At 34.9% G+C, this 14,466-nt stretch overlaps 1 protein-coding gene across 1 annotated transcript; it reads right to left on the reverse strand.

The window, feature by feature from the left end:
• Positions 1-230: 230 nt before the first annotated feature.
• Positions 231-13,823, reverse strand: LOC126779597 (phosphate carrier protein, mitochondrial-like). Its single transcript, XM_050503734.1, has 9 exons — positions 13,708-13,823; positions 12,199-12,301; positions 10,730-10,826; positions 4,719-4,888; positions 3,854-4,015; positions 2,937-3,116; positions 2,475-2,612; positions 1,046-1,177; positions 231-771 (listed from the first exon to the last, which is right to left on the reverse strand). Exons 2-9 carry the CDS (start codon positions 12,295-12,297, stop codon positions 682-684), a joined length of 1,068 nt encoding a protein of 355 aa, XP_050359691.1. The 5' UTR covers positions 12,298-12,301; positions 13,708-13,823; the 3' UTR covers positions 231-681.
• Between the last annotated feature and the right edge of the window lie 643 nt (positions 13,824-14,466).

Consider the following 14,466-nt stretch of genomic DNA (forward strand, 5'->3'; position numbering starts at 1 on the left):
TTTCGTTCGACCGTTTTTTCTCAGACTTACTTTGCAAATCCGACTACCACGAAAAAGTCTTATCATTTTTCGGATTAATATATAGCCTATGACACTCATAAATAGTGTGGCTTTCTATTGGTAAAAGAATTTTAAGAAAGAATAAGTGATGAGTGGGTGGTACTTACTCAGGCAATAAAGCACTGCCACCAAGTATCAACCAATCCAACAGATTTTAAATAAAACAAAAATAGTATCTAGTGTGTTTTAATTTCACCAACCGGTTTCACTTTCAACTCATACATATAATAAACAAATAAATTATAAAATAATATTATATATAATAAATAGCGATGATTTAACACTAACATACTGCATCACATTTGATATCTATAATACATATGATGTTACTCGGCTCAAGTCCTGTTTAATTTAACATCTCGACTCAGACGATATTACACAATTGCAAAATTACATATAGAAATATGTCACATGATCGACAAATTGCCAATGGAATGGACAATATAGTTTATATTTAAGCGATCAATATAAAACAGGTTCAGTACAACACCAAATGAATCAACAAAAGTTGAAAATTTTTTTGAAATCAATTTAGTCATCCTGTTATGATTGAGTTGATTTTTAATCATTATGTTATCATCTAAGCCCGCCGGTGTTAACTTCCTATGTAATTGAACTATTTCACTTGGACTTCGCTTCTTCAGCTTCAAGGCGCCTCTTCATCGATTCTGGCATTTCTGGGGGTGGTGGTCGGGGCATCCTCAGCCATACCTGTCACGGATGTTGTGTTATTAAAAAGTTCACATAAACATAACAGTTAATATAACCGAGTCTTTATCATACTAATGTCATTTGTCCACATAGTTCTATTTTCGGTAGGAACAATTGGTATTCTTAATAATCATTTGATATTACATAAAAATTTTATTTTTTTCAAATAAGCAGACAGTCTGTGTGTGTGGGTGTGGTGAAGTCACAAGCCACATTTCAGGACTGTATTGTACATAATTTCACCATGTAAATGTGTTTGTTCCAACGCGTTTACCTTGACGGCGTCGTAGATGAACCACTGCAGCGCGGTGAGGGTACCGATCATGATTATTCTGGGTCCGAGTCCCTTCCATACACCAGCCATACCCAGCTTGCCGATAATAGAGCCGATAGTCGCGGTCTTGTCCTGAAATAAAACATAACACGTATATATAAAGCACTGATTATATATTCTCTGTCTCGTTGGTCTAGTGGTTACATGTAAGGTCGCAGACCCGGAGGTCCTGGGTTCAAATCTCAGGTTGGGTCAATAAAAAGTTATTGAGTTTTTCTGTCGAAAATTCTCATTAGCAGTCTATCAGTCCCATCGGATTATGAGAGTTGGGAAATAGAGAATACACCTGTGTTTGCACACACACTTGTGCACTATATCTCCTGCGCAGTTGGCTAATCTCTCTTGGGATTGGCCGCCGTGGCCGAAATCGGTCTGGAGGACTTATTATTATATATAGCACAATATTTTGAAAGCTTATTTAAAAAAATATCTTATTTTTGTTCATGTTATATCTACAATTTTTTTTTATATTGACATTGGATGTTGTTTTACTAAATCAAAAAAGTACTTTATTCAAATATATAATTTAATTCAGAAATTATGTATTTAGTTTAAATAACCATTATTTATCTGTCAGTGATGTTAAAATGTGTAAAAATTGCAATTGAAAATAATTTGTTATTTAAACAGAATATTTTCAACAAACCAAATTTCTTTATTCAATATAGAAGCGTTACACTTACTTATTGACTGTCAAATTAAAAACCACCTTTTTTATGATGATGTTGAGTCCAACGCAGTGGCGGACTCACCAGGAAGTATATACAGGTACCAAGATCTATCCGTATATATGTAAATAGTCTATTCCAGCCACATGAGGAGTCAACACAAATACTTGAATAATCTATGATAGTCACTATGGATTCGCGGAAAAATGATGGGTTGAATGTCCGCAAAGTTGTAGTCGGTACTTTGGATGTTAAATTGAAGTGGTTATGAGTAGTTTAGTGTTGTATTATAAATAAATATATATTAATCAATTACTGTTTGCAGTGTCTGTACATAAATCTAAGATTTATGAAACACGCCGTCTAAAAGATTGTCCTGTGGCATTGTACCCAAGACGCTGGCACTATTGCCTCTCTGCACCACTAGACTCAGCCTTTGGGCTAAATGGGCGCCAGCTCTTGGGTGACCAGAAGTGTGGACCAGTTTCTTAGAAATATCTTTTATGATTTTTTTGTATTGGACGACCATAGACCCAGTGTTTCGAAACCCAGTCAAATTCATTATTATGAATTTGCCGTGCTGGGTTTATTCATATTTATGAAATTCAGTTTGTTTATCTTTCTCCTTCTTCGATTGGAATAGTAAATATCCCCTAATCTAATTGTCTGTATACTGCAGTTATAATATAGAGGTGGTTTACCTGGTTGAGCTTGGAGACGACGGTGTCGGCGGGGTGGGAGACGATGGCGCAGAACACACCGGCGATGTATCCGGCTGCGAATGTCACCACCAGCTGCTCGCCCTTCGAGCACTGCTCACGGGGCTTGGGCACCACGTACTGTCGGACATACGAGTTCTCTTTTACATATCATTCCTTTTCATATTTTATTGTATGTATGTATATATGCATGCATGTATGTGTTTTTGAATTTGCTTATGTACTGAAAGGTTGGACTTTATGAGCAAACGCATCAATAATTGGGCCGCGTCTTGCATATACATCCCAACTGCAGAAACACTAATAAAAAGACACAAACAAAGCACATGAAAGTTCAGCGGTGCTTGCTCAGGTTTTCTCTGTCTATCTCGGCTCATATTCAATCCTTCAGCAACAAAATGAAATAGCGACTGTATTTATACATTTAGTTAAAAAAATGGTTACCTTGTAAAGAAGTTCGACAGTTTTCTCGAAGCAGGCGAACTTCATCATGGTGTAGGGGATCTGGCGACCCCAGAGAGGAGCGAGCCCCTTGTAGAAAGTACCGTAGCCCTCATTCTGGACCATCTTCGGCCATGCCTCACGAAGCGTACTCGCGAACCCAGGCATAGTTTGAATTCTGACCTGTTTAATTATACAAATTTTAATATTACTAATTATTACTTAGTATTACCGAAAATTACTAAAAATAACCATATTAGATAACCCTCAAATCTCATAATCATTAGTCACTGGGATCGCGTACGGGAGAAATGAACACGCAGCAAACAATTGTTCACAGAGTGACATTAATGACGTCACGAACATTTCCCCCTACGATTCCCTCCAAGCGCTTTTTTCATCATCGGGTAGTCAAAACATTGGTAACAGAAAGTGATCACCTTATCAATTAAACAGCAGCTTAACAATGTTTGTAAGAAAAGCCACAAACATTCCCATCTCGCTCACACTTTGTATTTCTTTATTTATTTCGAAAAAAAAACCAAAAATATACATTAATGCAAATATCAAAGTTTGAAGCCACAAGTGAAAAAAATTAGATAATTTAATAAGACGGACAGAGATAAAGTACAAGATTAAAATAAATTAATTATTAAATGATTAAATAATACAACCAATCGTTCAAATTAAAAAGATTTATTACTTAGTGGTAAAGCTTTGTGCAAGCATGATTGGGTAAGTACCACCCACTCATCAAATATTCTACCAAACAGCAGTACTTATCTTGTGTTATGGCTTGAAGGGTGAGTGAGCCAGTGCAACCTTACAACCTGTAAACCTTAGTTCCCAGGGTTGTCGGCGCGATGGCGACCACTTATCATATAGTGGCCTACCAATTTTAAATTATTAAAAAAAATTACCTTAGCGGCCTCCAGCGGCGACAGGGCGATATCAGCGAAGAATTCAGCAGATGCTGAAGCGGCTAAGTACACGAAGGTACGGTATGTGTACGCTGTCTCCTCATCAAGCATACCAGAGTAGCCCACCTTGAACACCTCGTATAGACCGAACTTGCAGAGACCCTGGACAATGACATAGTATTAAAATGTGTATATTTGTAAGTTTATTAGAGCATGTATGAAATTGAATCATAATTATATAATCTTCAAAGAACTCAGATGGAACAATTGGATTCTTTGTTTTAATCATATTGTTGCGGCAACACTGGCTGTGACGTCGTCAGTGGTACCTTGGAAGAGGAAATTAACGGCGCAGCCATATTAAATTTATTATTGCTGTTCATTTTTCGCAATCTCATTGTACTACACGCAGTTAATTTTTTATATACCAAACCAAAGTCTTTAGTCTTTAGCATTACTAAGTAGAAGCAAAGCATCAGACTTCACCCGCTTTACATATTGTAAATAATACTATCAGTTAGTATAACTACTATAACTTATCAGTCTTAGCCCATCAGACATTAGCCCAGTGGTGGGATATTTACCCACATTAAAACGAATTAAAATAAAATTGATATTAAATACCTTAGAGTAAGCAACAGCTTTGAAATATGTTGATTAAGCCCTTTCGTTCAGTACCCACGTACATTTCAAACTTATGCTTTTATTTATGTTGGACTTTGTCCTGTAGAGGGCGCCATATTGAATACAGATTAACATCACAAAGCTTTTAACCAGCTGCTAATGAATTTTTTAAATTATGGTTAGTAGTTCAGAACCTGGTTGAGGTTTTGGGAGGGTAATTAATCTCTGATATGCTACTGACCTGTAGTGAGTATCCAATGAAAGTAGGCGCCCATCCCTTGGCGAGTCCTCTCATGCCCTCCTCCCTCACTGAAACCTTGAAACCAGTGACTACATTCTTGTACTTGTCAGGATCCACTTGGAGACGGCATTTCACCAAGTCGAGCGGTACGACTGCAGTGTGTGTGATACCTGTAACAAACTTCTATTTATAAATTTCTTCCGGTAGCATGTGTACCATGGCTATTAATTAGTTAGGGAAACCTCACAGCACAGGAAATATTATAGTGTACAAGTATGAGTATGAACTTGGTCGTAGGGCTTTGTAAAAGTATGTCTGTTTTTATACCATCTACTCAACAGATATTCTATTAAACAACAATACTCAGTATTGTTGTGTATATATGTTATTGGTATGATGTGGTTATAGTAACCGATGGTACCCATTTATCAGGTGGCCCATTTGCCAGAGAGCGTACATATTTTCAATAAAAAATATAACTCTATATATCGGGATGTACAGCCTTAATGACTATAATATTGGTTATTATATTTTAGTGATGGTAGTTTTTGGTAAGGCTTTGTGCAAGCTTTTCTGGGTACCCATTAGTCAGATATTTTACCGCAAAACAGCAGTACTTGCTATTGTTGTATTCCGGTTTGAAGAGTGAGTGAGCCAGTGTAATTATGTATGTAGATAAAATATATAAATAAATATCATATAAAAATTGTCCACCACTCCACAGTGTGTGTTAAGCTTGTAATTACAAGCACAAGGGACATAACAGCTTCCCAAGGTTGGAGGCGCATTAGCGATGTAAACGATGGTTAACATTTCTTACAATGCCAATGTATATATAGGGCGTTTCAATCAATCAATTAATACTATAAAAAAAAGTGATGTATGATTGAAGTACTATTGAAACACTTTGTTCAATATTTTTTGGGTAAATATTTATCAAAATGGCTCCAAGTCTGTGTTCAATTAACAGGACTGAATTTAACTAAAATTGCACCAATTTTGATATTTGAATCTGATTATTATTTTTTATCTTTGGAACATGATTAAAAAAAAATAAAAATTTGATTAGATATAATTTATAGAAGAAAAAACTGAAGTAACATTGTAAATATATAGTAATATTTTTTGAAATTCGAATCACATACGAATGTAATTTTTATTTTTTTTATTTTAATCTGTATTGGATTTATTGTAGAAGAAATAAAATGTAATCGCATCACAGTGTAACGACCTAGACCTTGTTGCTAATCCTCGGTCAAGGCGTTGTCATGCAAGATTCAAAGGTGATTGAATCAGAATGAAACCTAACAATGTTGGCTATAAATAAGCCAACGTGTCTGGCATTGGCGCCAATTCTAGTACACAAGCCAATCTAAAAGCAATTAAATAAACCTAGCTAATACCATTAATTCGAATGTTAACACGCCCCCCCCCCCCCTTTACTAGTACATAACTATGTAACAACTTCCCATATTCTTATATTGGTAACGTACGAATGGTAGATTTGGAAAATATCTCAATTTTAGTCGACTTATGAAATTGTTTATTCTGACCAACTTTTAAAACTTTTGAGTTTAGGAAGATGAAATTTGGAAAATTCGCTCGCCTCGGCTTCGCCCGGATGTTAAGGTCTCCCCTTAACATCTGGAGCGGGTATTAGGTAAAAAAATAGGTACAAGCCATATAATAATAAGCCAGCCAATATATATATATATATCCGTCATATCAAATTTTATCAAAAGCAGTTCAGTGGTTATTTTATCAAAAACAGTTCATTAGAAACAATGAACAGTAGGGCTGTTTTGTAAGAACAAAATCGTAACTCACCGCAGAAAACGGTCGTGAAATGTCGGAGAGTGACATGCGACATTGACCGTAATGAATATAGGATTACAAGAATACACGCACCAAAATAGTATATCAACACAAATCGGTTGTTAACGCTCGGGTGAATAATTTGGTTCCTGTTCTTGTGTAGTTTTTTTTTTTTTTATAGAATACGAAGGCAGACGAGCATATGGGCCACCTGATGGTAAGTGGTCACCAACGCCAATACCAATTGGCAGTGTAAGGAATTTTAACCATCGCTTACGCCATGCGCCACCAATCTTGGGAACTAAGATGTTATGTCCCTTGTGCCTGTAATTACACATACGCCTTTTTACCAGAGCTGATTCAAAGGTCTGGAAGCCCCGGGGCAACAAAGGGGCTATTCGTTATTTTCCAGACAAATTGAGCAATGTTTTTCCGTCCAGTTTTTAATAATTTATCGCGGAACAAAACTAAATTGTATTTAACAAATATATTAAGATATAGTAAAAAAAGTAAGAATCATTTTTGTATTTTATTATATCTATGGACATATTTTTCGATTTCTTTTGTGGTGGGCCCGGGGCTTGTAGCCCCATATGCCCAAAACCACCTCTGCCATATTGTATAAAATTGTTGATATGTTATGCTTAGATTATGGCAAGTGTCAAAATGTGGTTTAGATTTTACTCAAAAATTAAATAAAAGCTACCGAATTATTACAAATAATATTACATACGACGAAGCCGGTTGGCGTGGTTGGTAGATACTTGCCTTTTCACGCCGAAGATTGTGGGTTCGATTCCCACCCAGGACAGACATTTGTGTGCATGAACATGTCTGTTTGTCCTGAGTCTGGGTGTAATTATCTATATATGTATGTATTTACAAAAGAAAAGTAGTATATGTAGTATATCAGTTGTCTGGTTTCCATGGCACAAGCTTTGTACAAGCTTAATTTGGGATCAGATGGCCGTGTGTGAAAAATGTCCCAGGATATTATTATTATTATTACATACACACTATTCCAAGAGTAGTAAACACAAACAAACAACTCTGTTATCGAATTGACGCGATAACATTGGTCGAGATCTTGAATATTATGTGATATTGACATTGGATTCTCGAGAAAATGGCGTTTTTTATGTCCGCGAAATTGTAATCGAAACTTTTTTTTTTTTTATAGAATAGGAAGGCGGACGAGCATATGGACCACCTGATAGTAAGTGGTCACCAACGCCCTTAGACATTGGCATTGTAAGAAATGTCAACCATCGCTTACATATCCAATGCGCCACCAACCTTGGGAACTAAGATTTTATGTCCCTTGTGCCTGTAATTACACTGGCTCACTCACCCTTCAAACACACAATACCAAGTACTGCTGTTTTGCGGTAGAATATCTGATGAGTGTTTGGTACTTACCCAGGTACTTTTAAATTGGTTTTCTGTAGTTACGTGGAATTCTCTTGTATTATAAATAAGGATAAATTAATAAAGTACTGTTTGTAATGAATAATACAGCAAAGCTTTTAGCAAATCGCATGGAATATATATCTTATACCTTTATCTAAGGTTTGTTTATCTTTACTCCTTCGACTGGGGTAAGGTTATATATATATATATATATATAATTGACGAAAATATCGAACACACGTCGGTATAAATATAATTATATAAATCATTATATAACGATAAATATATAATAAATATTTTAAAACTCGAGTAGTAATACGCCCGAATGTTTGATAAGATTACGTATCTGACCTTGGCCGAGATTGAAGACTAGCAATGATTGAGCGATGTCCGAACGAAATCCGACGAAGTATTGTCTCATTTATTATTATTACAGAAAAAGTACCTTCGTTGACATTTATACATGGATAATATGTATTATTCTTGTTCTTAACTAGCTCGTTGGTCTAGTAGATAATAAGGCCGCAAATCCCGAGGTCGTAGATTCAAATCCCGGGGCGGTGAGACCGATGAAAAGTTATTGTCGAAAAATTCTCAGTATTAGCCCGAAGTTAGAAATTTGGAAGTGTGTGCACTCCTATGCTCGTAAAGCACGTAAAGCCGTTGATTTGCATCTGAACACTTTCCGGTCGTGTTGGATTTGCCTTCCCATCGGATTATGAGAGTAAGGGAATAGAGTGCTCACGTCCTGCGCAGTCCGCAGCCGTGGCCGAAATCGGTCAGAATGATATCGTCATATTTATATAGGGCCGGATTTAAGTTTTTATTGTATATATTTACGTATATTAACGGTTTAGTTTTGTTACATATATCAAGCGCGGATTTCATACCTCGATTGCCCTGCCTATGGAAGATTGCCAAACTCCTACTAGTTGAATTTTTTAATAATTGGAATCTTCATACGGGTAATTTTTTTTGCGACATGCTATGGACACACATTTTAGTTTTTAAACGCTGATGTGTAGTTACACAGAGAACTCGATTACTAAAAAATAATTTTAACAAGTTTCACCGCCCTAGGCCTATTCGACCTATAAGGAAAAAAAGGGTAAACTGGACTGTCTCAGACAAAAAAAAACATATCCTGAGATTAACGCATACGAACATACATAACCGTAACAGCCTGTGAAGGTCCCACTGCTGGGCTAAAGAACTCCTCTCCCTTTTGTAAGGTTTGAAGCTTATTCCACCACGCTGCTCCAGTGCGGGTTGGTGGAATACACATGTGGCAGAATTTCAGTGAAATTAGACACATACCGGTTTCCTTCATCGTAAAGCACGAGATGAATTATAATCACAAATTAAGCACATGAAAATTCAGTGGTGCTTGCCCGGGTTTCAACCCACGATCGTCGGTTAAGATTCACGCGTTCTTACCACTGGGCTATCTCAGCTGATACATATACATCTATAATGCATCATATCTTCACGAAGTTGTTGTTTCAAATAATTTATTAAGATTAATTGATAATTTTGTGACTTACTAAAGAGATTACTCCGTCACCCCCTTATCTATAGCAGTATTATAAAATTGATGAGTTTATTTGTATGCACGCGGTAATCTAAGCAACTGAATTTTGTTGCGTTGTTTCCCCTCGCTTTTGAGGGAAGAGGGGGGGGGGGGAATATTTAATACTTGGAAATGTAACAAACAACAAAACTTACTTTCGCATTTATTAAAATAAGAATTTTTGTGTCAATTTTAAACATTTATATATTCCATGGGATTTGCTAATGTTTATACTACATGTACTACAAACAGTTCCCGATTAATATATCTTTATTTAATACAACACCATTCCACTTAACTACTCGTATTAATTATAATTTTACTCCCAAAGTTCCGATAACTTCGCCGACATTCGTAACGCGCCTTTCGAAAATCCATAACAAATTTCACAGATTATACAAGATCTCAAACAATGATATCGCGTCGATTCGACTTTAATGTTGTTTATTTATTTAAAAAAAAAAGTTTCTTTCGGTTAGATAGACAATTTATTAAGTAATGTTATATAACAAAACAACGATCCTCGAAGGTGAAGAGTGTATAATGGCGTATATTACTACTCTGTACCGATAGATGGCGTTGATTGAATCTGTCACATTTCTGAATCGCGCTGTCTAGATTCGCTACTGAATATATATAGTGTGAAAGTGATTATGTTAAAATTATCAGATCAAATAATTTATAGTGTGTATAGAGGAAAGCTCTTGCTAAGTTACATTTATCGTTTGATCCCCAAAATTAGTTCGGCGTAAAGATGGAGCACCGTTTATTTATTTTATTTATATATAGGCCGAGGCCGCAGGTTCTGGGGTCAATTCCCCAGTCGGGCCAGTAAAAAAGTTATTGGGTTTTTCTGACAGAAAATTCTCAGTAGCAGCCCGGAGTCTGGAAGTTAGAAGTGTGTACATTACCGTGCCACGTAAAACCGTTGGTCCTGCAGCTGAACTCTTTCCGGTCGTGTTGTATTGTCGTTCCATCAGATTATGAGAGTTAGGTAATAGAGAGTACACCTATGTTCGCGCACACACTTGTGCACTATAATATCTCTTACGTAGTTGGCTTAATCTAATCTCATTTGAGATTTTGATTGGCCGCCGTTGCCGAAATCGGTCTGGAGGACATTATTATTAAGTACTGCTTAATTCTACTTATGTGGTACGGGCTACAAAAGTTTTCTATACACGTATAAATATATAGTTTAGTATATTTTCCTTACCGCAAGACAAGATGCCACCTAACCCGCAAAGCGCGAAGTATTTGGAGGAGCCGAACTCGCAGGAGTCACCCGTGGCCACGGTCGACGCGGCCATGCCCTGACACAACACATACTCAAAATAAATACAGAAAGCTGCCCGTTCGTACTTCGTATGGGTTAATTTCATAAAACACCCCCCCCCCTTTGTTGCAAAAAATTAAAATTTCCAAAAATCCTTCCTTAACTTAGAATGTTTACGTCATATGCTTGACACATTTACATGTAAGTTCAGTTCAAATGCATTTATATGGTAAGCATGATCTGATTCCATACCCAGGATTGGCTTTAGATGAAATAACTCGAATAATAACAAACAATTTATGTCTTTATAAGTAAAGATAAATTTCAAGAACCTGACCAAAACCAAGAATTGTTTAATCGGCTCCAGTTTTCCATAAAAAAAAAAATCCCCTGACTATTAACAAGTCCCGAGCAAGCATACTCTCTGGCATACACTTAAGAAAGCAATGTTTCTCCTAAGTCAATTTTTTTTTGTTTTTAAATACTCATAACATTAAAAAAAAGTCCATTTGTTCCGGCTAACCTCCAAAATGGCAGGACTTTTTCACTAGCTTATGCAAAAAAATTTAAAACATGAAAATCGAAATACACGGACAAAGTTGCATACTTTTCGAGGCACAGAAATGATAGTAAACATAATATAACATAGTGAAGCCATTTCCAATCCTATATGTAAGGTCTTGAGCTATGTCCCTTGAAAAGTTCCATAGCATAGCCCTATATCATTTTAGTACACTAAAAAATATTCATATTTAGTTAAAATGGAACTGAACGGAGGTGTCTTTGCCTTTGGTGTATCTTTTCAATTGTTTTAATTTTAATTAATTTATTCTATAATATGCCTCATTTAATTTCCAGCCAGTGTCATGATCTAAATAGAATTAAAAAAAAAAATTTACACTTGAGGGATAGAAATTCACTCATATTAAAAATTTGCATATTTAGTCTTTTTTTTAATGTATATTATGCTTGCTTTTATTTCCAGCCAGCATGATGATCTAAATAAAAAAAGTGTTCTAGAAGGATGGAAGTTTGGAATTTCAAATGTTTATGATCAAGCCCTCAGATCTCATAATCTATTAGTCACTGGGCACTCGCACCACGGGATGCCATGCTGCGCAGTACGCAGTGGTGGTATCTCCACACCCATCCCGCGGCACACCCCTCCATTAACATTTCTCATCATCGGGCTATATGTACATTAATAAGGTATATATATATGAGAGCTAATGCTAAAAGGGCCAATATCAACCCTTACTTTTGTATAATATTGTTGCTATTAATTATGTTAAACTTATGCTGTTTAAGCACAAATAAATTTATTATATTCCAAATGATGCAATGCAAATTTTAAAGAAGGTTTTTGGTCCTTGTAGCAGTTGGCCACAGATTTATTTTAAATATGTCACCTGTGTCTCAGCAGCCGGAAGTGCTGGCTCACAGTGAGTAGTCGACAGCGGGCCGCGGAACGGCGAGTTCCGCGCCGCTTCCAGAAGGGATGAGAACATTTTACTGTAACAAACAAATATACATGTAAAACTTAATTATAAAAACACATAAATCTTACCTGGTAATTGAAAAACACAGAAAAACAACCATTAAGGAACCATGGAACTACCCGGATGCTCCAAATTCACATTAGAATAAGGACCTTTAAAAAAAATTTATATTGAAGGATAAATATATGAAGCAAAGAAAAAAATATTTTGTTTTTCATTCTTTTTTTTTTAAATATTTTTCATTCTGTATCACTTTAATGATTTTTATATTCATTACACACATTTTTATTTATTAAAATTCATTTCATGCTAAGCTAAGACATTTATTAAATGTAATTCTGCTACAAGCATATCCTCCAACCTGTAATGGAGTGTGGTGGGCTAAGCACCATACCTTCTCAAGAGGCCTTTACACAGCAGTGGGACATTGAAAGGTTATATTTTATATTAAAAATTAACAGACAAAATATGTTTTACACGAAATTACATGAAAAGGCCGTTTGCAAGACTGTCAGCAGCTTTTAATAAAAAAAAAACTCCCAAGACTTCCTACATACTATTTAGGTGGTAGCTAAGTGGTAGATTTTAACATAATAATGTAATTATAAATCACAAAGTAAAGTTTTCTTCTAGATTTAACTTAACTTATTCATCATTATTTATTATCCTCATGCAAATGGACATAAATATTAAAACTTACATAATGATCTGCAATGCAGTTACTATACATTATCCTTCAACTAATAAAGAAATATTAACATTTTAAGCAATTATTTATAGAAATGTTTAAAAACACTTAATTAGAATATTACTCATTAAAAAAAACCTAATTAAAGAAAGAACAATCATTTGTATTTTTATTTATGTCCTCCATTAAATATCACAATTAAAAAAAAATAGATTATCGAATTGTTCTTAATTTAAAATTATCAGAAATTCACGATATTATAGGTTAGATGTCAATAAAAGTGGGCATCAACAATAGTTAGATAATAGTTAATAAAAAACTAACTTCGTTTTGATTTAAAACAATATGAATATATAAGAAAGACAAAAAAACAGTTTTTCAAGATCTAAATTGTAACTGGTTTGTTCCAATCAATACTTCTTTACATAGGGCGAGGACCGAACAGATAATTAATGTCAAAAAAATTCAACCCTCTAGATTTTTCTCACGAGTTAATGCGAATTAAGTTTAAAAAGCATTATTATTTTATTATTTAACAATGAATTATCACTATTATAAATTTAGAGAGCAAGGTCACGTGCAAACATAATTTCATTAAACGTTACGTAAGGTAAAATTATCGAGATAAAGGAAAATTATTGTATTTATAGTTGTGTCTTATTTAAATAAAATTAAAATACATTAAAAATTGTTATTAATAATGATTACTTATAAAAGTAATATAAACTTACATGTCTAAAATCCGATGGTAACCGTTCCACACACCGCACCGCGCTTGACGCACAGTGTTAAAGGAAACAAGGCAAGCGATGCCAGCGCCTTAACGGAAGTTACATAACGACGTCAATTTGACAAGTGCAGCGTTACTATGATAAAAAATATTACCATGTGTAACTCACTGTTAATTCGCCTAGAAATAATGTTTGTAAGAAACTTTTATTACCAATTACGGACAAACATAGCTTGGGTTCGTTTTTGGATTTGTAGTAGTGCACCATCAGCACATAAAAAAAAAACAAATTTTTTTGCATCCAGAAGTTAAATTGTTTTTATAAAAACCTCGAATTGGTCTTTTTAAAAATAAAAATTAAAACACCAAATCGTGCAAATTGATGATTATTACTCATTCAATTACTCTTAAAAAATCCAAATAACACAATTGAACACATTTAACAAATCACAAGGCGCGTCAATAATTAATTAATTACATTACCTTTCTGTCCAAGTGTCCACCAACAAAAAAGCGGTATTAAATTAGCGCGCTTCTTTATTTTACAACGGTCATTACATAAGAAATTAGCGTTTTGTCGTACTGACCACTTTGATCTGAAATATCTCCTCTTTGGTTAAGAATTCTAAATTCAAATTTATAAATTCATTTAGCTGGTACATTTGAGTTTTGAAAACAGTCATTCATTTGTTTTTTTTCTCATAATTTTTTCTTTGGCGTCGCTTATTTTCGCACAATGAAAAACATGAAATATCGGTAT

Source organism: Nymphalis io, chromosome 29, assembly GCF_905147045.1.
Source record: "Nymphalis io chromosome 29, ilAglIoxx1.1, whole genome shotgun sequence".
Lineage (NCBI taxonomy): Eukaryota > Metazoa > Arthropoda > Insecta > Lepidoptera > Nymphalidae > Nymphalis > Nymphalis io.